At 37.9% G+C, this 22,179-nt stretch overlaps 1 protein-coding gene across 1 annotated transcript in view; it reads right to left on the reverse strand.

Moving 5' to 3' along the window:
• Positions 1–392: 392 nt before the first annotated feature.
• VEPH1 (ventricular zone expressed PH domain containing 1) overlaps positions 393–22,179 on the reverse strand; it is a 187,565-nt gene continuing 165,778 nt past the window's right edge. Inside the window, exons 13-14 of the mRNA XM_054579995.1 lie at positions 4,458–4,594; positions 393–879 (exon numbers count right to left, since the gene is read on the reverse strand). Of these exons, the coding sequence (XP_054435970.1) occupies positions 643–879; positions 4,458–4,594 (374 nt within the window). The 3' untranslated portion in view covers positions 393–642. The remainder of the gene's footprint in view (positions 880–4,457; positions 4,595–22,179) is intronic.

Genomic DNA, 22,179 nt, shown 5'->3' on the forward strand with positions numbered 1-22,179 from the left:
CCTAAAGCCGTGGATGGGAGATACATGCAAGTATCTAAACTTTAGATCATATTATATAAATCAAAAAGATAATCAGATAAGTAGCTCTGAAAGATAGACATTACATAACTGGCTTAACTTGAGAACTATTTTACTATGGTTAGCTGCATTTGCATTAAGAGAGGATAAACGTAATAATGTCTATAAGTAAGTTATATGGTTTTCCTCAGTTTCCTTAATTTGACTTCTCCTAATAGTTTTTTTTTCTTTTAACACTTTTGAGATGCTGTGGTTTTCACTGAAAATGGCTAATCTTTCCTCATATGTAGGTATCTTTAGAAGGTGCTTTCTTGTGACGTACAGTGACACATCTACAGAAGTTCCTAGATCCTGACTCTCCCCTTTCTGGTCCCATCCCATCTGTAGCTCCTTTTCCTTACTGTATGCATCACACAGATGTTCTGGAGTCAATGCAAATGCCATTAGGACATGAAATGTACTAAGAATCCTGCGATGTTTGAGTCTTGCTTCTGAGGAAAAACTCTTTCACTGGTATTTAGTAAAATACAACACGAGTTGGTGGATTTATATCTTTTTCTTGACGTTAGCAATGATACTGCAGTGCCATTATATACAATTGGTATGAGGTCAGCTTGCAAATCCCTACAGATACGTGGTTACTTCTCTGCTTTCCCTCTCTTTTGCTTGGGCAACTGCCACATTGATGCATTGGAGCCACTCTTCTGCATTTTTCTCATCCTTGGCCTTGAAAACATAGGTTTTATTGTCTGTGAAGATTTCAAAAGCCCGAGGGAGAGAGCGGTCCCTGCGTTTTCTGGTCACAACTTTCACGCTCTGTACTTTGCTGAGTTCTATTGGTGAGTCATCAGGATCATCTTTCTGAAATGCATATGGGAAGTAAAAACATGAGCTGGCTCCCAGAGTATGAAAAGATCTCTGGCTATTGGAGAATTTTCCAGGAGGATCAGAATCCTTTCACTTCATATGGCTCAAGAACTTTGTTATTTTGGGTACTAATGCCTCAAAGAGTCATTAGAAAAATGAATGAGGGAGCATTTGGCCCTTTGATATTGTATCATAAATTTGCGCAAGATAGGCAATTTATAAAAATTATACAGTGGGATTGGGAAAATGTTTAATTCATATTTCTTTGACTTTATGTCATTTTCTATTGATATTAACACTACATTAATAGAGAAAAATGCAACAGTACAATTTGGAGTACTGTTAGAATGAGATAATTTGGAAGGCAATGAAATTTAATTTTACTCTGTGCTATCTCTGAGAAAGATTTTAATTGAATAAAAAGCATTTCAATGTTTAAGTAGATCAAACTGTTTTTGAAACTCTGTGGAACTTTGGAAGCATGATTTGTCTACAAATGTAAGTGAAGGGATATTTAATGACTTACATTTTTCTTGCATCAAAGCAGAGGCTTAAGGATCTCTACAACACAGGTCATCACAACTGGCTAGCATAAATAGTGTTCAGGGGTCAGGTAATTCTTTTAAGCAATTTCGGGTCTTAAACATCCCTGGAAACATTTTGCCTGCTGGAGAATGTACCTGTGGTTGAGGATCTTGTTAATTCCCCTTTCTCACCTCTTCTATACAATTACCCTTCTTTCACCTTGCAATGAAAAGACACCAGTCTCACTCATCCTAAACTTTCTATGGTGTATTATACAACTTGGAAATATTACAAGAGCAAGAAACAAACAATTAAAAGCAATTCAGAATATTGATGCCAGGGAAGCATCCTTTAAACAAGGTAACATACTTACTTCTCATCTATTTTTAACAGCATTTCATTTTTTTATGTTTAATAACTACTAATATAATAATACATTTGGCATTATGGCTTTTTCTAAATGATATAATATTTTTAAAAGAAAAATAAAAAATCTTAACATTTGGAGACTGATGGTCACAAGAAATTTAAATTTCAATTTATATACATAGTTTCATTGCAGTTAAAAATGATAGGGTGATTACAATGAAATGCTGTGGGAGAGGTAGAATAAAAATATGATTTTAAGGAAAAATGAAACAATGTAAACATTTCTACTTAGAAGAACTAATTTATATAATTTTTTAAGTGGACAGTGTTAGATGTCAAATTGCTATGGTATTTTATTTCAATGGTTATATTTAAAGGAAACATGAAATCTTTTTATTTTAAAATGACAATATTTATAGTTCAACAGAAATTGCAGTTTGTGCAACTGTTTAAACTTATGATAAAAGTATTGCTACAACTTAAAATGCTATGGGTAATATAGATCTTTCTAAATTCTTTTAGGGGATATATAGGATAAAGCTTGCATATATCTGTGTTAGACAATACTTTGTCAGCTTACTTTGGTTCATAGAATCTGACAGTAATAAAACTGTATTTTTTTGGATTAGTTTATAATACAGAAATTGATACATGAAAGAACTGATCAAGAAAGAAACATGACCTTAGTTATCTAAGAAGGGACAGTGAATTGACCAAGACAGAGAAGGACAGGAAGTCAGAGGACACCGTTGCTTGGCTGGTTGGTAGAGATTAAGACCTTAAGAATGCAACAGTATTCTTAACAGTAGAAATAGCACTATAGTCTTTTAGTTTTTATTTTAAAGTGCACATTTTTCTCATTTACAAGAAAGGCCCTTTACGATGTGGCTGAAGCTTTGGCTAGACTGCTAATCACTGCTAGGTTACTGTGTGCCTGGGGATCAGGGCGATTTTGCTGTGGTCCTCGTACTCCATTATACTATTTCCCAATATTTGAGCCATATGTTTCGTCAGATTTCGGGAATGTCAAACCATTATTTCCCGATAAAGATGTCAAACAAGTCAGCCAATTATAAAATAGCTTATTCTCTAAACTTTATTAAAAAGCTCTGAGTCAAGAAGTATTAAAGGTCATTATTTAAGTTCAGGAAAAACACTCTTTTATACTGACTCTGCTTTGTCTCAAGGGATCTAAGAAATCACTACTTCTTAGTTTCTATTTCTGATTCCTTTACTAAAAACAGGAAATTCAGATGGCCCTTTTTTTAATACTTTAAGAGTTTCAATGTGAACCTATGCTAAAAAATGTTTCTTAAAACCTTGAGTAACTGTCTAAATGGAACACACCATTACACTTCCCTTTTTAAAAGATCTTCAGCCACACAAAAATCCATCTGTATATTTTATAATACACACAGATGAGGAAAGTAACATGAATTCAGAGTAGGCATCATCCAGGTCTCTTTTTTTTTTCCATTCAAAAAGTAAACATAAAGTTTTATTGATTAAAATAGCACTGATCAGAATTTGTCAAATTCAGATCCATCACTCTTGATTTCTGCTGGGTAATAAATGCAAATAAATTTTATAATGCACAATCTAAAGATATAATGCATACGTATGTTCTCAGTGCATCATATTTTTAAGTAATTTAATACCTTTCATTAATTAATTCAGACACAGTTTGGCTGGCCACTGGCTCTGCAGTTAGTGTGCACGAGAAACAGGGCTGTGGACAGGCTTTGGTGTCATGCTTACTGCCCAAGCCTGACTCCAGTGTTACCCTATCTTACTGGCTCTCTCTTTGGTCAAGCCAATCAGTCTCTTTGAGCCTTGTTTCCTCATCTATAAAATGGCAATGATCATAGTGCTGACCTCGAAGGGTTGTTAGTGGCAATCCAGTGTGGCATGTGATAAGCACTGATGAGCTATTATCATTATATGTCCAAATAGCCAAGAAGTAGGTCAAGATTTCATTTCCCCTGATCCTGCATGAGTGGAGTTTAATGATAAATAAAACTGCTTTGAAAAGAAGGGGATAACTTTACGTTGTGAATGGGAGATAGGCTTCCCATTGAAAATTCAGAATACAGATGTTTACTGAGCATCCTAGTTCAGATTGGAAATTCTGTTACATATTTATTAATTATTTTAGAATTTCATTTTACTCATTAACTGCATGTTACATGAATGAAAGATAGTAATCTTATTTTTCCTAATCATATTGAACTTGTTGATTTCAAAAGTTACTTATAATAAATCGGCCTTTATTTTTTCCTCCCTGCCTATGCTCCCCCTTCCTTAGGTCCCCACATTGAAATATAATCTGTAGTTTTAAAAGAAATCATGGTCAATATGATGAGCCATAAATCTATGTAGGCAATCCACGAGGAAACAAAAGGCACAGTGTTTCAGTCAAGAGTAGTTGATCTTCTAAAATGTAAGTCAACAAAAACAGCTCCCATAATAAACTTGAGAGGGGTAGTGAACCAGCTAACATAGAACTGAACAGAATAGACAGTGAAAGGAACATGGGTAATAAAATAACACTGTAAAATTGTAAAACGGAGAAGGAAAAATATATTGGTATTTCAACTCAAGACAAAATGTCTCCCTAGCTGGTTGGTGCCAATCAAGACCTTAAAAATGCAAGTGTAATATACAACAGAGGAACTTACAGACTTTCCTTTTTGAAACAGAAGTTGATTTCCAGCCAGTGTGAAATAACGGGTTTTCCACCTTTTGATGAACTTCCATCTGACTTGCTTCTCTTTAAGTTTTCCTTCTATGAGAGGCTGGCCATCTTGATTTACAACTGTTGATGGTAACAGAATGATCAAGCCATTTATTTTCCATTATTTATTTGGCAAGTGATCAAAAGTCAGGATCGTCCAGTGAACTAGAACCCGGTAAGCATGTTTGGAAAGTAGGCTAATAAATTATGAATTTGGTTAACCTCTCCCCTTTTGTCCCTAAAAGAATGTGCAGTTTAGATATGATGATGGGAAAGTGTTGAAAGACCTCATAAAGGTTTTCAAAAGAAATACATCTCACAAAAAAGAGCATCTGGTTAGCAGTTTCTAAGCCTCACCCAGCTAGCCAGCTTTTCTGTGCTTCTTAATTCCTTTGCTTCATGATATTCTGTTCACATGAACTGCTTAGAAATATAACTTCATAAATAATCACAAACCAAGTATATTTAGCTATTTGGCAGCAAAAGTCAATATAGTGCTCCAAAAGACATGTTTTCCTAAAGCCATAACAGCTGCAAGGCAAATTTACCCAGTTCTTTTGAACATGCTATTTCCACTCTCTGGAACACACATACTCTCTTCACTCTCCATATTCCCATCTTCACCTAGTCAACAACTAATCATGCATGTTTCAACTCCAATGTTGCTTCCTTTGGTAGACCTTCTCTAAACCCAGACCAGAGTGGCTTTGCCTGTTATATGTTCTCATAGCATCTGGCATGTTTCTTTTATATCAGGCATCATCATCTGTAGATTGTTATTGGTTTTTATCTGATTAATATCTTCCTTTCCTGTTCAACCAAAAGCTCTGTGAGGGCCGTGTGTCTTGCTTTGTTCACTGTTGTAACACCAGGCATCTAATACTGTGCCTGGCAAATAACAGGGAATTTGTAAGTATTTGTTGAATGAGTGGATTAATTTGACATTGAAGTAGAGTGTTTATGATTACACATAATCATAGAATTAGAAGAACTGTTCCCATTTTCAGAAGTTTAGATGTCAAACTGAAGAATTTCATTTCTTTAACCAATTACATAAAATTCACTCTTTAAGTTTATATAAATGCATCTTGATTTCTGTGGAGTATGACAATATTTATTATGTTCAATTTTCACAGCACCTTGAAAGTGATAAAATTTTTTCCTATCACTTGGGAATTGGGACAGTGCCTGTTTTACCATAGGAACACAACTTAGCCTTCTTAGTCTACCATTTCTCTTTTCTAATGTAGGTCATATAAAGTATCTCGGAAGAGGATTTGTCCACTTTGACTGCATTTTCAAGCTAAGAACAATGAAATGTGTAGGTTTACCAAGTTCCAATGAGGATGGTTGGGCTTTTTTTTCCCCTTGTCTAGTAACTTATTAGACAAGGAACATCCCAGTTGGATGTTCCATTATCAGCCCCATATTGTCTAAAACACAGAAAATATATATCAAATATATTGTTAGATAATGATGGGGCTATGATAAAAATAGAATAGAGAATGAGTGACTTGGGGTTGGTGCACATGCATTTAAGTGGTCAGAAAAGAGCTTGGACATTCAGGGTGACATTTGATCTTGAGACATCAGTGTTGAGAAGTGTCGCCCATCTTCTGAGAAACTTCATGGTGGTTAGTATTGTGCATGATAGAGGATGGGGAAAGCAAGAGCTCAAGAGGTATTGACAATCGAATCAAGGAAGTGATTTCAGTGTTTTGCTTTGTTTTACCAAGAATCATCTGACTTGGACAATTCTTTTTCATTTATTTATTTATTTAGAGAGAAGGGAAGGGAGGAAGAAAGAAAGGGAGAGAAACATCGGTTGCTTCTTCTGCGTGCCTCCACCAGGGAACAACCCACAACCTGTGCCCTGATTTTTTGCTTTGTGGGATGACAGCCAACCAACTGAGCCACGGTGGTCAGGGCTGACTTAGACCATTCTTAAAACCAGTAACGCTCTTTGCGACTTTAAATTTTCCATAAACAAGGAACTTGCTTTGGGCGGCCTCTACAATCTGCAGTTCCCTCAGGGAAAGCACCTAGGACTCCATGTCTCTTCCAGGTGCCCTGCTTTGCGAGAGCAGGAGCAGCTTCACGCGATGTCTGCCTGCTTGAGCTGTGTGTTCAATGAGTGTTTACTAACAGTGTGCTGTGCTGTTGAGCCATGAATGAAGACCATGGCTGCCAGTGTGGGGAGAGGAAGGAAAGGTCCAAGGGAGAGCCAAGAGGAGAAAACAGGAAACAAAAAAACCCCAGCAACAACAAAAAGCCCACGCCAAAATTAGATTTAATAAAATTTTAACACCCATTTCTCATGCTTTCAAATTAGGAAAAAAAAATGCTAATCTAAATGTAATGTTCAAGGATTTTGAATTAAATTTCAGAAGAGTTAGATTTGAGTCCTCTCAACTGCAGTTTTCTGATCAGCAATGAGGAAATAATGATAGCTTTCTCCTGCTTAACAAGGATGCTGAGAGATCAAAAATCAAAATGAAAAAATTTATGTAAGGACACTAGGTAAGTGGCAAAGTACTTCCTCTACTCTGCTACTACTTTTATTAAAGACTTTACTTCACAGTTTGTAATCACATAGCTTTTTTCCATGGTTTTCACAGAAAGATGATCTAATGCAATGCTATGTACTAACAGTACATTTTTCCTGTTTTAGTTTTCCATATTTATTCAAAGAAACATTTGAAAATAACCATGCGACTGGAGCTGATTTGAAATCATGATTGATACAGGTAATATGTACACACGTGGGTCCTCTGGATCTGAGACAGGAGATTAGCTACACTTATTTCTCCTCAAGGCAGATCCAAATCCTTCAACTGAAGAGTATGTGTCAAAAGTTTGTGAGGAGCGCTTGGCAAAGTAGTTGAAAGGATTGTTTGAGAGAAGGTGGGGATGGAGTATTATAGCCACATACCCACATGCCTGTAATGACAGTGAGGGGACTCCACACAAAATGATAGGCTTATTTGAGAACAAAGGAAAAAGGACTGTAGAGAAATTCTGCTAAGCAAGGACTTTTCATTGTAGCCTAGAGAAAAATTAACCTCAGGAGAAAAGTCCATGTAAAGGGTTTTAGGAAAGAAATGTTAGCAGAACTTTAATGTAGCTACATGTGAGGGCCCTAATTCAGGCATCAGAGTTAGCTTTAGATAATTCTGTGAAAGCCAGATTATTTGTAGCTGTAGGATTAATTTAAAAATAGTTCTAAGAGGCAAAAAAAAAAAAAAAAAAAGAGAAAGACTTAAAATTTTTTTCCAGCTGCTATCTCATGTCTTAACTTTTTTTTGCAATTATGTCTAGCACACGCATGATTGACCATGTGTCATTTTAATAGGCCTATTGCCCATAGCACATCCTTGTTAGCAATAATTCTCATATGATGTCACAGTCTCTTCATGGATAAAACATGGAACTAATTCTTTCTAAACATGATCATATTTCATTTGAAAAATACAATGTGCAATGAGACCATGAAGGAAGGAGCTTGTGTCTAAAACTACCTTGCATGCATATAATGCATACAGGATATTTAAATATTTTCTCACTTGCCAATTAGCATATTATTTTATTTAAAGCATGGCAATTTGGCTAACATATTCTCTACCAAGATGGATCTTTCCTTTCTTTAATTATCAGTTGGCTGAAAAAACTATAGAATATTAAACTGAATTCTTTAATGTGATTGGAACCCAAACTGTTACCATATTTATCAGCATAAAAGTATTTCAGAATGCTAATGCAAATGTTTGTATAGTAATTGTATTTCTTTTGTGTACCAAGCATTGAAAATAGTTGTTAATAAAAGATGAATTTTGAAGGTGTTCATGTTAACAGGAAGTTGGTGAATAAGAAAGAAATAATACCAGACAGACACCTTAAAGTTCAGAAACACCACAGCAGGAAGAGTAAAGCAATAAAGAATATCCTCATGTTCATCTGTCAACCACCCAGCCCTCCCACACATACTCTTGAGCACAGATAAGCTGTAAGGCGCTGTGTTTGGATCTGAAGCCCAGTTCAGAGGGAGTTTGAATTTATCATCTTGTGGAGAGAGAAAGTATTTTACAAATTCTACAGCTCGGTGCAGATGGAGTTTGGAGAGTGCCACTGGAGAAGTAGAAGCCAGTCACTTGAAAGAGGAAATCTTTCCTCTAGCTGTGAGGAGATAACATGAGAGTGGGGCCTCTGCTGAAGAAGGGAGAAAGAATATTCTAGGAAGAGCGCAGAAAAAGGCTGAGGTAACAGGAGGGATGTGTGAGGGAAAGCACATGAAGAGAAAAACACTTAAAGAAGCAGGAAGAAGCCATGAGCTTAGAAGTGAGTTCGTAAAGCAGTTGTGTTAGGACATAATTATGAGCTGAAGGCTGAGGATATGAGGCTGATTCAGTTTCCTAGGTGTAAGATCCAGGAAAGAGACTGGGTATCACACAGTAATGGGGAAGTCACACTGGACTTTATTTGAAAATTCTTCTGAAGCCCCATTAGGGAGGTTTTGCTTTTCTTAAGGTCTGAGGGCCTGGGGCCTGTGAAGGTCCAGCCAGCACAGCTATGCAGGCTCATGGACCCCAGATGGGATCAGCTATGTTCATGTAGTGTCCTGGCAGGAAACACAGGGCACCTCAAGATGGGCAATTGGGAGTTAAAAAAGGGACTGTTTACGCAGATGTGGACAAGGTATAGGAAAAGCACCATGGTACTCTGGGCCCAGAAACTGTGAGGAAGCATCATAAACACTCTTCTGCCTGAAGAGGAAAAGGGAGAGAGAACGCTTTGCAACCAGAGGCAGAGCTGTGTGGAGAGAGCTGCCTGACAAGAGCTGTGGCAATGGATAGAGGACACAGTCAACCTGCAGTGACCAAGCAGAGAAGAAGCTGGGAATCAATAACATGACCTCATTCTTCTTCCTCTCTCTCATTTCCTGTTGGTATCCCCAGTGGTCTAATGCGGCTGAAAGCCAGAAGTAGGGGAGACTGGAATACAAAGGAGAGGTGCTTACCTCATATTCTCAACTAGGGTGTAGGAAGCACGAAAACCTCCTGGGGCAGATGTTGACTGAGATAAATTCTGAGGGACAAGTAGCAGATTCTGATGGTAAAGGGAGGAAGGGTATTCTAGAAAATGAAATCACATGCAAAGGGCCAAGCCTTACAGAGGGGGTATCAAATAATTTTAGGAACTGTCACTCATTCTATGTGATGGAACCTGGTGGGACTTGGAGAACAAGAGATGAGGCATGAGATTCAATGGAAAACCAATCCTAATGACCATTAGACATCACGCAGAGTGGCACCTAAAACTTTATGATATAAGAGAATAAAAAATAACAATTTCTGTAGTTATATACTCCTTTTTATCTCAAGAGCATAAGCATTCAGCAATTCGAGGTTTCTGTCTTGTCCTAAGATTTATTGCAATTCTGAATATGTCTTTAGCCAATTGTAATTTACTTAAACATGGTATGTTTTAATTCATGTTTAGTCCTTATTATAATAGGTCATATAGGGCTGTACCTAAATTTTTCTCTAGTATTGGCCTATAGTTTGTGGGGGCAAAGGCAGTGACTTTAGAGCCAGGCTTCAGTTGAAGTTGGGAGTTTGCCACGTAACAGCTGACTGATCTTGTGCAGATTACTTAACATCACTGAGCTTCAGTTTCCTCCACTCTAGAGTTGTCATGCTTAACAACAGGGCCACCATAAATGCCCATGCATGGTGTTTACTGCAAAAGAGCACTCAGCCAAGGTGGTGAGTAGGGGCTCAAATTCAGCCTGAATTTTGCTATTGAAGCCATGCATTCCTAAGTGAACTTCAACCACCATAAAAAGGGCATATAAAAATGCCATAAAGGTTAATAGTGGCCCTGCTTAGCTAAGTGTCTGGTACATGGAAAAGGATTAATAAATAGTAGTTACTATCATCGTGATCATAATCATGATCGTGATCATCATTAACATAAAATGATCATCCTCATCCTTTTATTGTAATGATGAACAGTTAGTTTTTATAAATATCTTATTCTCACAGCTCTAGGATAAAACCCATCTCTCTCCCTCCAATCTAATGTAATGAAACATACATGAAAGTATTAGGCATAGCGAGAGAGTTCAGAATGAGACAAGAATGCTTTCAAGGTTCAAGGACTGAAGGCTTTTAACTTCAGGTGTTACAGGCAATTCAGAGGGAGATACACTCCTATTTTTGAATAACTCACCCATTTTTTGACTGAGACTTCCATTTTCAAGCCAGTCCAATAATGGGTTAGGCTGCATTGGGAACATTTTTTGCTTTCTCTGTGGTTTCTCCATTTTCCTCCAGACTTCCTGCTTGTTCTTATGATTGTAGATGGTGACCCCCATATAACTACTATTCACATTGCACCCCGACTTCCAGATTCAGAAATTCCTTACACTGTATATGTTCTGGCTTATGCAACTTTTACTTGAAAGAATTGCATTGTGCATGAATATTTCACCATTAAGACTGTTGTGAATCTAACTTATGATATTTGAGTTTTTAGATATTCTTTCCTGATTGTTAAAGATGAACACCTTCAAAAGAAATTGAGAAAAAAAAAACTTCTGGCCAAGAGGGAGGCATAGTTAGACATACTCCACCTCATCACACAATCATAAGAAGGATCACAACTAACCTCAAAACAAAAAAAACAATCAGAACTGCCAGAAAATTGAATTGTATGGAAGGCCAACAACAAAGGATTTAAAGATGAAACATTCATCCAGATGGGTAGGAAGGATGGAGATGGGGAGCCAGGGCAGAGAGGACATGGTGTGGCAGTGGTGAGGTGGCCGTGGTGAGGCAGCAGCGGCGAGGCAGCAGCGGCGGCTGGTGGAACCAGTAGTCCCACATTTGCATGTGATGGATAAAAACTGGGAGGGACATGTGGGGAGCGGGTGATCCCAGTCTGGAGCCAAACCATGCAGCCCAGGATTCCAACCTCATAACTTCTGGCTGTAAAAAAACAGTGGTGCCCTGGCTGGTGTGGCTCAGTGACTGAGTGTGGCCTGTGAACTGAAAGGTCGCTGGTTCAATTCCAAGTCAGGGCACATGCCTGGGTGCAGGCCAGTTCCCCAGTTGGGGGCATGTGAGAGGTAACCTATTGATGTATCTATTGCACATCGATGTTTCTCTCCCTCTCTTTCCTCCTTGCTTCTCTTTCTAAAAATAAAAATAAATAAAATCTTTAAAAAAAACACAGTAGAGGATGGGGTGGTGGAAGAAACTGCCTGTCTCTCAGGTGAGTCTGTTCAAAAGGCCTCCATGGTCCTAGAATGTGTGAGAACCCACCCGCTCTGGGAGCCACTACCAGTGCAACAGCTAGAGGGGTGTCAGTCACATACAGGAAGTGGTGGAGTGACTGGAAACAGGACAAGGACTGAGCAAGTGGCAATGTTCCGTCTCCAACCCCTCCCCCACATACAGCACCACAAAGCAGCAAAGTGGGTTGCCCTGCCCTGGCGAATACCTAAAGCTCTGCCCTTTACAATGTAACAGATGTGCCAAGACAGGGGATCAAAGCAGCTCTACCTAATACACACAAAGAAACAGAGGGAGGCTACCAAATTGAGGAGACAAAAAAATATGGCCCAAATGAAAGAACAGATCAAAATTCCAGAAGAAGAACTAAGTGAAATGGAGATAATCAACCTATCAGATGCAGAGTTCAAAACACTGGTAATCGGGATGCCGACAGAAATGATCGAGTATGGCAAACACATAAGGGTAGAAATTAGAAGAGACTAAGAAGACTCTGGGACATCTCCAAGAGGGCCAATATTCAAAGCATAGGGATGCCAGAAGGAGAAGAGGAAGAGAAGAAATTGAAAGCTTATTTGAAAAAATAATGAAAGAAAACTTCCCTGATTTGGTGAAGGAAATAGACACATGAGTCCAGAGGCACAGAAAATCCCAAACAAGTTGGACCCGAAGAGGACCACACCAAGACACATCATAATTAAAATGCTTATAGTTAAAGATAAAGCGAGAATCTTAAAAGTAGCAAGAGAAAAGCAGAGAGTTACCTACAAAGGAGCTCCCACTGACTGTCATCTAATTTCTCAAAAGAAACTTTGCAAGCATGAAGGGACTGGCAAAAATTATTCAAAATGATGAAAAGCAAGGACCTACAATCAAGATTACTCTATCCAGCAAAACTATCATTAGAATTATAGGGCAGATAATGTGCTTCCCAGACAAGGTAAAGCTAAAGGAGTTCGTCATCACCAAGCTTTTATTATATGAAATGTTAAAAGAACTTGTTTAAGAAAAAGAAGATCAAAACTATGAACAGTAAAATGACAACAGACTCAAAACTATCAACAACTGAATCTAAAAAGCAAAAACAAAAACACCCTAAGCAAACCAGGAACAGAATCACAGATATGGAGACCATTTGGAGGGTTATCAGTGGAGGTGGGGGAGGGATAGAATGGGGAAAAGGCACAGGGATTAAGAAGCATGATTGGTAGGTACAAAATAGATGGGAATGTTAAGAATAGTATAGGAAACAGAGAAGCCAAAAAAGTTACATGCATGTCCCATGGTCATGTACTGAGGGGGAAGAGTGCTGGAGGGAAGGGGTGTACTTGGTGGAGAAGGGAAAAGGGGAAAATAATGGGACAACTATAATAGAATAATCAATAAAGTATACTTTAAAAAAATTGAGAAAAAATATGTTTAATTTTTTTTCCCCTTGAAATCCCAACTTCTGGGACTTACAACTCCTACATAGTCTGTGGGGAATTTTTTTGTATGTATCGAGAGTCTCAAATTTACTCTAATTTCCTCCCATGTTTTTACTGATTTGTGTGTGTATGTGCCAGTTGTAATAAAGCCAACTATGATTACAGAGAATATGCTTAAGGAGGGATAGAAGCATTAAATGAGGAGGTCACAGGAGCCACATTTAGCAGACTGAGCGTCTGTGGTTTTTGAAACCACGAAGGATTGCAATGAATGGCATGTTTGTTATGACTATCCAGGCAGTATTTTAGAGTACCATACCTTATCAGCAGTGAATAAATGAGGAGGCATAATCCAGCATAGATTCTGTAACATCTTACAAGATGCTCTGGGTCCAAAATAGTATGGACAAACTCAATTTGACAACAGATCTTTGAGGGTACTTTTACATGGTCCTGAATGGCTTCCTTTCTCAATAATTTCATACCCATCAAAATGAAACATGCTTTCTAGGCTTCTCTGTCAATCATTAAAATATTGATCTAAAAAGCCTCAGAGCTCCTATTTTATAAGTCTATAGAACAATGTTTCCCAAACTATGTTCTCAGGGCCACCTACATCAGAATGATCTGCTTGCTTGTTAAAATGCACATTCCAAGGCACTACTCCAAATTCACTGGCTCACAATATTTGGATGGGGTGAGGCACCCACCATTTGTAATAAAATCCCTAGATGATTCCTATGTAGCCCAAGAACTTCTAGAAAATGATAGTAGCCTCATGATAAATCACAGTAAGAGATCATATAATATATAAAACAGTAAAACTGCACCACCAATAGTGGAAGAAATTTATTATGACCTTTTCATGAAATTAAGCAATAAGATAACAGTATAAGGTCATATGCATGTCCTAAGTCAACAGAGTTACAGAAAAAGAAATGCTCAGAATCAATGTTTATAGAATTTGACTTGTTTTGTCATCCATGAAACAAAAATTCTAAAGTCATCTGCCAAGGAGGTAACCTGTTCAGTTGTTCTGAGCAGTAAGTATGGTCACCTTTGTGCTTTTATGGGAAGCTACCAAGGAAGATTGGTTTGGACTTAGCAAGCAACGACTGATATGGACCAATGGGAAAAGACCAGGGATGGTGGAAATGAATGGAAATAATTTCTCAATCTTAGAATTGACCTTTGAATAAGAAAGAGTCACACACATTTCCTATGTTGGTCTCACATTGTCATCTTATTAATACGATCTCATGGATAGGTATTACGGGCAACATCTGGCCATAGGATTTTAAGCAGTTTTAAATGTTGAGTGCTTTGCTGCACTGCCTATGCATTGTAGAGCTTTCCTCACAATGGGGAAAATAGATCTGACATACTTGTTCCAGGTTTATGATAATGAGGGTCCCCTGTTTGGGCTGTAAAAGTTGAGCACATCCTACCCATTGTCTTATCTGCTCGTACATTCTTGGTATTTTAGAACATTCTAAGGTTTTGTCTACACTGCTCTTGTGAAACTATTTTACACAGGTTCTATCTGTTGTGGTTCAACACTTGGCCTCAAATCTTTTGGCAATAAATAGAAGTTTTACAATGTCTGTTTTGGAAGGTTTATCTATAACATACACACCATTATACTCTCTGTGTATTTAGTTATATATACACACAATACCTTACTCTCTGTTAAATAAAATGATTTCCCATAATACTTTTGGAAAAGAACTTATATAAGAAGTTATTGTTTATATAAAAATATATTTGGCACAAAAAGTGCACGGGAAATGTCATCATATGAATATGTTTTTTCTCTTAAAATGTATCACTGTGAATTCACTAATTTTCTTTTTGTCAGCACTTGCTTGAGAAAAATTTTACTGAAAATTTTCTGAGAAGACACAAATTTGGACATTCACTTATATGGTAAATATTTATTGAGTATCTATTGTGTGCCAGGGACTGAGGATGGGTGGATGAGGGCTTCCTTCATAGAACCAGTGTTGACTGGAGGAGATAGACATCCATTAAATACTCACACATAAAAAAATAAGATGATAGCTGTAACGAGTGTTATGAGGAGAGGTCTAAGGTGCTTTGAAGGTCTTAGTATTAGTTAGGAAGGTTACAGAAGGCTTCCCTGTGGCAGTGAATTTGAGTTGTAATGGAGAAGCTCAAATCTACATTAGGTAAGTAGGTGTAGATGGGTAAAAGAGCAATTTGGGAAGAAAAACAGCACATACAAAATCCTGATGAAATCAGGAAGAAGTGTGGTGTGTATGGGAAACTGAAGGAAGCTCCTTCCCACCAGAGCAGAGGGGAGCAGACAGCACATGGGACAAGACAAGGCTTGAGGGGCTGGGAAAGGCCATTGCACTTGCAGCCATTGCATGTTATAGAGTTTCTTCTTCAAAATAAGAGCTGTGGGAAGCTATTGTAAGGTTTTATGTAGGGGCTGGCACAATTGGATTTTTGCTTTGAAGAGATCATTTTGGCTGAGTGTGGGAGGGAGATCAGAAGGGTCCAGATGAACTCAGTTAGGAGGCTAATGCCTTTATTTTAGGTGAGAGGTGATGGTATTTTGCTCTAGGGTGATGGAGAGAGGCAGACTGAGTTGAGAGCAATTAAGAAGGTAAAATCCACAATATTGGGGGATAGACTAGATGGGGATGAGGGAGAGCACAGTGGGTCTCTGGCTGGTGCAATGGAATAAGCGATGTTGTATTTACTGAGATAGGGGATTCTGGAAGAAGGCCAAGTGGTTTTTTAGGGCGAGACAATCATAAGTTTTAATTTAAATGAACTGAGTTTGAAGTGACTTTGAAGCAGCGAAGTGGGCAGTAGTAGATCTAAAGCTAGAGTTTGGAGGAGAGGGCTGGACTGCAGACACACATTTGGGAGTTGTCTATCAACGTGGTTGCAAAGCTGCAGGTCCAGCAAAGGTGGATTGGGGAGAGTGTACAGTGAGGATAAGAGAGATACTCTAACAGTGAATAGCTGGATAGAGGACTGTGGGCCCGGGAAGGAGGCAGAGAAAGGTCTAGAGAGTCAGAGGGAGAGCAGAAGAGTATGCGTCACAGAAGTCAAGGATGACAATGTTTGAAGAAGGAAGAAATGGTCAACAGAGTTGAATGCTGCTACAAGGCAAGTAACACATCTAGTGCATAGGTGACTTGCATGACTCTAATGGCCATAGAGATAATGGGCTTAGGAACCAGATAGAGAGGGGTCAAGTGAGGAGGTGAAGGGGGCAAGGAAGTGCAGAGCTTGAGCATTGACAACTCATTTGGCCTTAAAGAGGAGGTGAGAAAGAAGCAGTAGTTGAAGAGAAAGGAGAGGTTAAGTCAGTTGAGTGTGTTTAGAAGCCAATGGGAAGATTCAGTTGGGATGGAGAAAATTGAATAGAGAAGAGAGGAATAGTAATCTATATTATAGAATTTCTGAGAAAGTAGGAAGAATGAGATCCAAAGCAAAATATGACCACTCTACTGAGATACTGGGTGACTTCATGGTCAGTGGTGGCTAAAAGCACCTCTATGTGTTTATACATATGTGAGTTCATGGTTGAAAAACAAATTTCATTTCTAATGTATTTATATAGGTAAATAAAAAATGAGGATTGCTTTAAAAAATATAGTGTATTTTATTTTAAAAACTGCATACAGATTTTTTAAATCAGTGTCATCTTAAGCCTGCATAGTGATAGAGACTGATTCACTCACTCTATTCTGCCTTACTAAAGCATGCTTCCCCTCCTCCATATGTTGGCTTGACTCAGTTTATTCTCCACGTAGAGAAGGACACATTTCCATGTGTGATGATTGGTTTGTAGATAAGCACAGAGTGACTAATGCTTTCTTGCAAGTATAAGGCCTATGAGACACTTTTACCCTATATTAAGATAAGATTGCTGATCCATTATGGGAAGGCAGAAAGATTAGGAAAGTGATGTTGGAAGAAAAATAAATGTAAACCCTTGAAGGGTGATAGGTTAGTGAGCTTAGCTTATTTCCCATCGAGGCTCACAAGTTGTTAGCAAGTGTATTCTGGGCTCTGTGTGTATGTATGAATAGAAATATTTTCATGTAACATAAAAATTGGGTATCCATAAGGTGTTGAAACCTTGTACACAACAACATTTTCTTCTTATAAAGTTTATTTTGCAAAAGATAATTCAAAGTTACCATTCAGGAAGTTTTTTTTGTTTTTAGTTTTGAGAAAATATTAGATTTTTAAAAGTTAGATTTTAAAGTTACATTTGAAAACAAATCCTATTTCTTTCATAGTTATCCTACAACTTGCATGATCCATGAATTGCTCAATCATCCATCTGCTTGCCAAACACTCGTTAAACACTACTATGTGCCAGGCGTTGTGTAGGGCATACAAAGATGAATAAACCCATGGTTCTTCCTTCTCCAGTTTACTGTCTCGTGGGGGAGATTGAGGTCAACATGCTGTGGACACTACAAAAGTGTGGGCAGAGAATGGAAGGGACAGAGAGGAGAGAATTTATTCTGTTTGGGGGTGGCATGTCCAAGTGTGCCAGAGTGTGCATACGTGTGTGTATGTTTGAGGGGGTGGAATTTAACAGAGAGGAATGCCCATCCCAGAAAGGCTTAGACCATTGATATGGGAGGGGGGAAAAGGACAAAGACTCCAGGATAATAACTTATCTGAGTTGATAAGTGTGTATTTGTTTTGTCATAAAGTAATTCAAAGTATCTTTGAACAACAAGCTGAAGATCTATGTAATCAATACATATTCAGGAGTCACTAACACTGTGTAAACATGAGATGTCCTATGCAAGTGCTGCCCTGTTTTTGGTACTTGAACAACATTTAGCATATATGACAATGTTCTGACATGGGGTGGGAGGGAAGGCCATTGCATACATCCAAGGTGGGTTTTCTTTTGTCACCTTTACATTTTTGTGAATATTGACACTGAAATTAAGTGGAAAAGTTCCAGATGAATGGACTCACAAGATTATCTGTGTCCTACGGTCTGGTCCTCAGAGGTCATTTAGCCCATTTTCACATTGGTGCCTGGAACGGAAGGTCACTTTGCTCACACTAAAGCTGTCCAGCAAAGGATAGCCACAAATCTCCTTACAAAGGCTTTTCTTATCCTGATATAATTTTGAAACCATCTCTACTTGCCATGTGATATAATTAATGCACAGCATGCTCTTATAGCACAAATATTTGACACCAAGTTCTAGAGAAGAATCATGGTAGCAGGTAGTCTGGAAAAATTCTTTTATTTTATAACCATCGGAGACCTCCTACGACAATCACATTCAATACTTAATATCTAATGACTCAGAGAGAAATCATACTGGGGAACACTCAGACTTGTGGAGGAAGACACAAGTGCCAAAACTGAGCTGTCTCTAAGTTGTTTTTTGTAGGGTGTAAGGACAAAGGCATCCCATGTCTTCAGGAACATCAGGGAAAGTCATGACCTAGTTTTCCCTTGTCCTTTTAAAAAATGTGATTGAATAGATAGCCAGATGTGTTCCAGGATGGCTAGCTGACTAACTCTTACTGTTAACACACACCAGCAATTCCAAGACTCGAGGGTGACTGATAAAGGCGATTTGCTTAGTTTTCCAGAAATAAATTCTGTTCTGTTAAAACTATTTGCTCAATCTCCATTCTCCCATTCCTGTGGGGTAAAGAGATTGGCAATAAACACTAGCAGGCAAAAGTCCCGGGATTCTTGAGTTATTTCAGTAATTTTCTAATCTACTCTGGACTTTTATAAAATGATTATCAGAAACTGTATCAGCAATTGGAGTGTCTGGACATAGCTTGTAATGTAACTGTTCCCCACATGCAGCAATGACCCACATCTTACTGTGCAAAGCTCCTGCTCTTTTTTAACAAGAATAAGTTGTCAGGAAGAGTGAATTCCTTGGTCTTTTCATGACAAGGAAATGGAGTAATTGTTCTTGGAATTTCCAATATTCCATGTCCTTAACTTGGATGTGGCCTAGAGATTGAAGTTTCAGGTTCAGGAGAATTAATCTGGATTGAAATCCTAGTTCTACGGCCTAGTAGTTGTGTTACTTTAGGGAAATTACAATACCTTTCTGTGTTTCAGTTTCCTCATTTGTAAAATGGAGTCAATAATGATAAGAAAATAAGAAAAATGAATGTGAAGTTTAGCATATGGTTAACATGATAATGTCAGCAATTATAATCTTTTTAGGACCTTTATATTAATTTAGCATATAGTTTCCTCAGACATCACCAGCATCTAATTGGATAAAAATATATTTTATTGAACCAGATATTAAACTCTTGTGAATTTCTGTGTGTTGATGGTGGAGTTGGTGGGAAAATGAATGGGATTTGGTGGAATGATGAGACTTTTACCTGAAGAGGGGAATGTATATAAGGCAACCATGTAAGCCAGCTGATTTGCTGTCAATTTCTGGAGTCCAATAGTTTAGTCTACACACTGTTAAGAAGCATTTATATTTCGGGATGTCTAAGTTCTAACTGCCTCATGCTTTGTCCCTCATTTATGGTATAGCTGAAAATATTTTATTTATTAATTATTATTAATTAATTAATTTTTCTTTTTTATTGAGTTTATTGGGGTGATACTGGTTAATAAAATTATACAAGTTTCAGTTGTACAATTCTATAATATATCATCTGTATATCATATTGTGTATTAACTACCCCGCAAATATTTTTTAAATACTGAAACAATGAGTACTTGACAAGAATTACTGCATCATTTGTTGGTACCTTAAAAAACAAACGAGCGAACTCAAATCCAGTTTTTCCAGCCTTTTGTCTTAGACTCCAATCCTACTTCTTTAGACCCTCCTCCCTGAGGCCAACAGGACATCTGGACCCTGCGTGGGCACTGAAAAAATCCAGAGCAGTAACAGGACTCGGGCACAGTATGACCAGTACTAGGCAGGAAGGGAAGTGAATTTTTTTTTCCTTTTTGTGATGACTTCTCTCAAGGAGGAAATAAACATCATCCTTCATTTGCCAGATTCAAAATGTACTGTGTATGGGATAGTGATGTAGTTGACATGGTTAATGCATGATTACAATCTTGAAACATCATATTTTAATATTCAAGGCTTTGGCTTTGCCATTTCTAAATATTCATTTATTTATCCGTTCATTCACTTACTCAACAAGTATTTACTGCATGCTAAAAATATACAAGGAAGTATGCTTGATTTTTCCATCTATGCCTTCTAGGAGACATTCAACCTCAACAAATGTGCATTGCATAAATGAAAAATGAGATGCAAGTACTATGCTAGCCGTGCATAACCAAATCACAAAATATTTATTCCTATGTCCTGATCATCTTTGAACTTACAATTCAAGAAGGACATGAATGCAAATATTATCTTCGTGTATAACGTATGTGCCATCAGTGTTTCGTTAGATCTTTCACTTAGATTAAATATATAATTTACATGCTAATATAAAAATAAGAAGATGACATTAACAACCTATATAAACTTTACAGGGATTCAAGGGCTTTTGGTGAAAATATTAGTTTAAAATAGGATTTCTCTGTGGCTCAAACCCCCTTTCATGTAGTGAAAGGAAATGAGCAAAGAAATCCAAGCACACTGAAGTTTTCAGGGCCAAACATTTTGATTCAATATGTTCTGCTATAAAATATTTGGCCTTGTATGAATTTTTATTGCTATATGTTCTCAGTCTATATTTAACTGTGAGAAACACAAATAAGAAAGAGTGAATGTGCAAAATAGTCTTTTCAAGTGCATGGCAGTGAATTTGAGAAAACATATATTAAAGGAACACTTTGTGTTTTTAACTTTCAGTTCCTTTCCTGAGGCCTCCCTTGGCCAGATACAATGAACTGTTTATTGAACTAAGGACTCAGCTTACTTGGAAAGAAAATTCTGAAGGGCCTCTCTTTGCCACCTGATAAGCACCTTACTTTGCCATGCTCTCAAAATTTCTTTTAACCTCTTTTCATAGGTGAAATTAGAAATGTTTATAATGGAGACATTCAATTCCTCAATTCCCCAATTCCTTATTTGCTCAAACTAAGTTTTTTTTAAATCATAACCTGAGGATTTTTTTTAAAAAAATTAATTTTATAAAGAAAAGAAGGGAGAGAGAAAGAGAGAAATATTGATGTGAGAGAGAAACATTGTTCGGTTGCTTCCCGTCCAGTGGCCTGACTAGAGATTAAACCTGCAATTTAGGCATGTACCCTGACTTGGAATTGAATCCATAACCTTTTGGTGTATGGTGTAACTGAACCACCTGGCCAGGCCTTGAATTAACTTTTTAAAAATTGGAACGTTCACTCTGGCATCAGCTCAATCCAGACTCTAATCAACCAAAGATCTGCACATTGCAAAGGCTGCATCCTTAACTGCCAGCTTCTTCCATCCATACCTTTTCTGTGGGGTAATACATTTTAATTGGTGCCTCTCCTCGATCCCCTTGCATCTCCATCTGGCCAAATAAACACATTATTTTTCCTATTTAGCCTCAACATCTTGGCAGTTAGCAAGAGGACAGACTTGTCACAATGGGTAATCTCTAAACTGCACATAATTCTAAAATTAAAGGCACAGGTACAGGTGGTATAATCAATGGTTCTCTAGAGTAGAAGTTGGCTCATCTACAAAGTGACTTCAGCTCAACAGTGTTTTAACACTGTTCTCTTGGTCTGCACTGCAGTTCCTGAGCAGTGTTGGTGTTGACAGCTCTGTGTCCTTTTGAGGGCAAATCTCTGATGACATATCCAAAGAGCAGCGTAACTTTTGAATACAGGCTTATTACCAACCAATTTCTACTGGTCAGAGAGGGGCCAGTATAACCAGGAAGCAGAAGGGTGAAATGGTTAAGAGTGTGGGCTCTGGCGGCAGGTTGAGCCCTACCCTGCCACTCTGATCTCACTACCTGTGTGACTTTGGGA

This window comes from Pteronotus mesoamericanus, unplaced genomic scaffold (assembly GCF_021234165.1).
Source record: "Pteronotus mesoamericanus isolate MK-2021 breed Mesoamerican mustached bat unplaced genomic scaffold, CSHL_Meso_final contig_116, whole genome shotgun sequence".
NCBI lineage: Eukaryota > Metazoa > Chordata > Mammalia > Chiroptera > Mormoopidae > Pteronotus > Pteronotus mesoamericanus.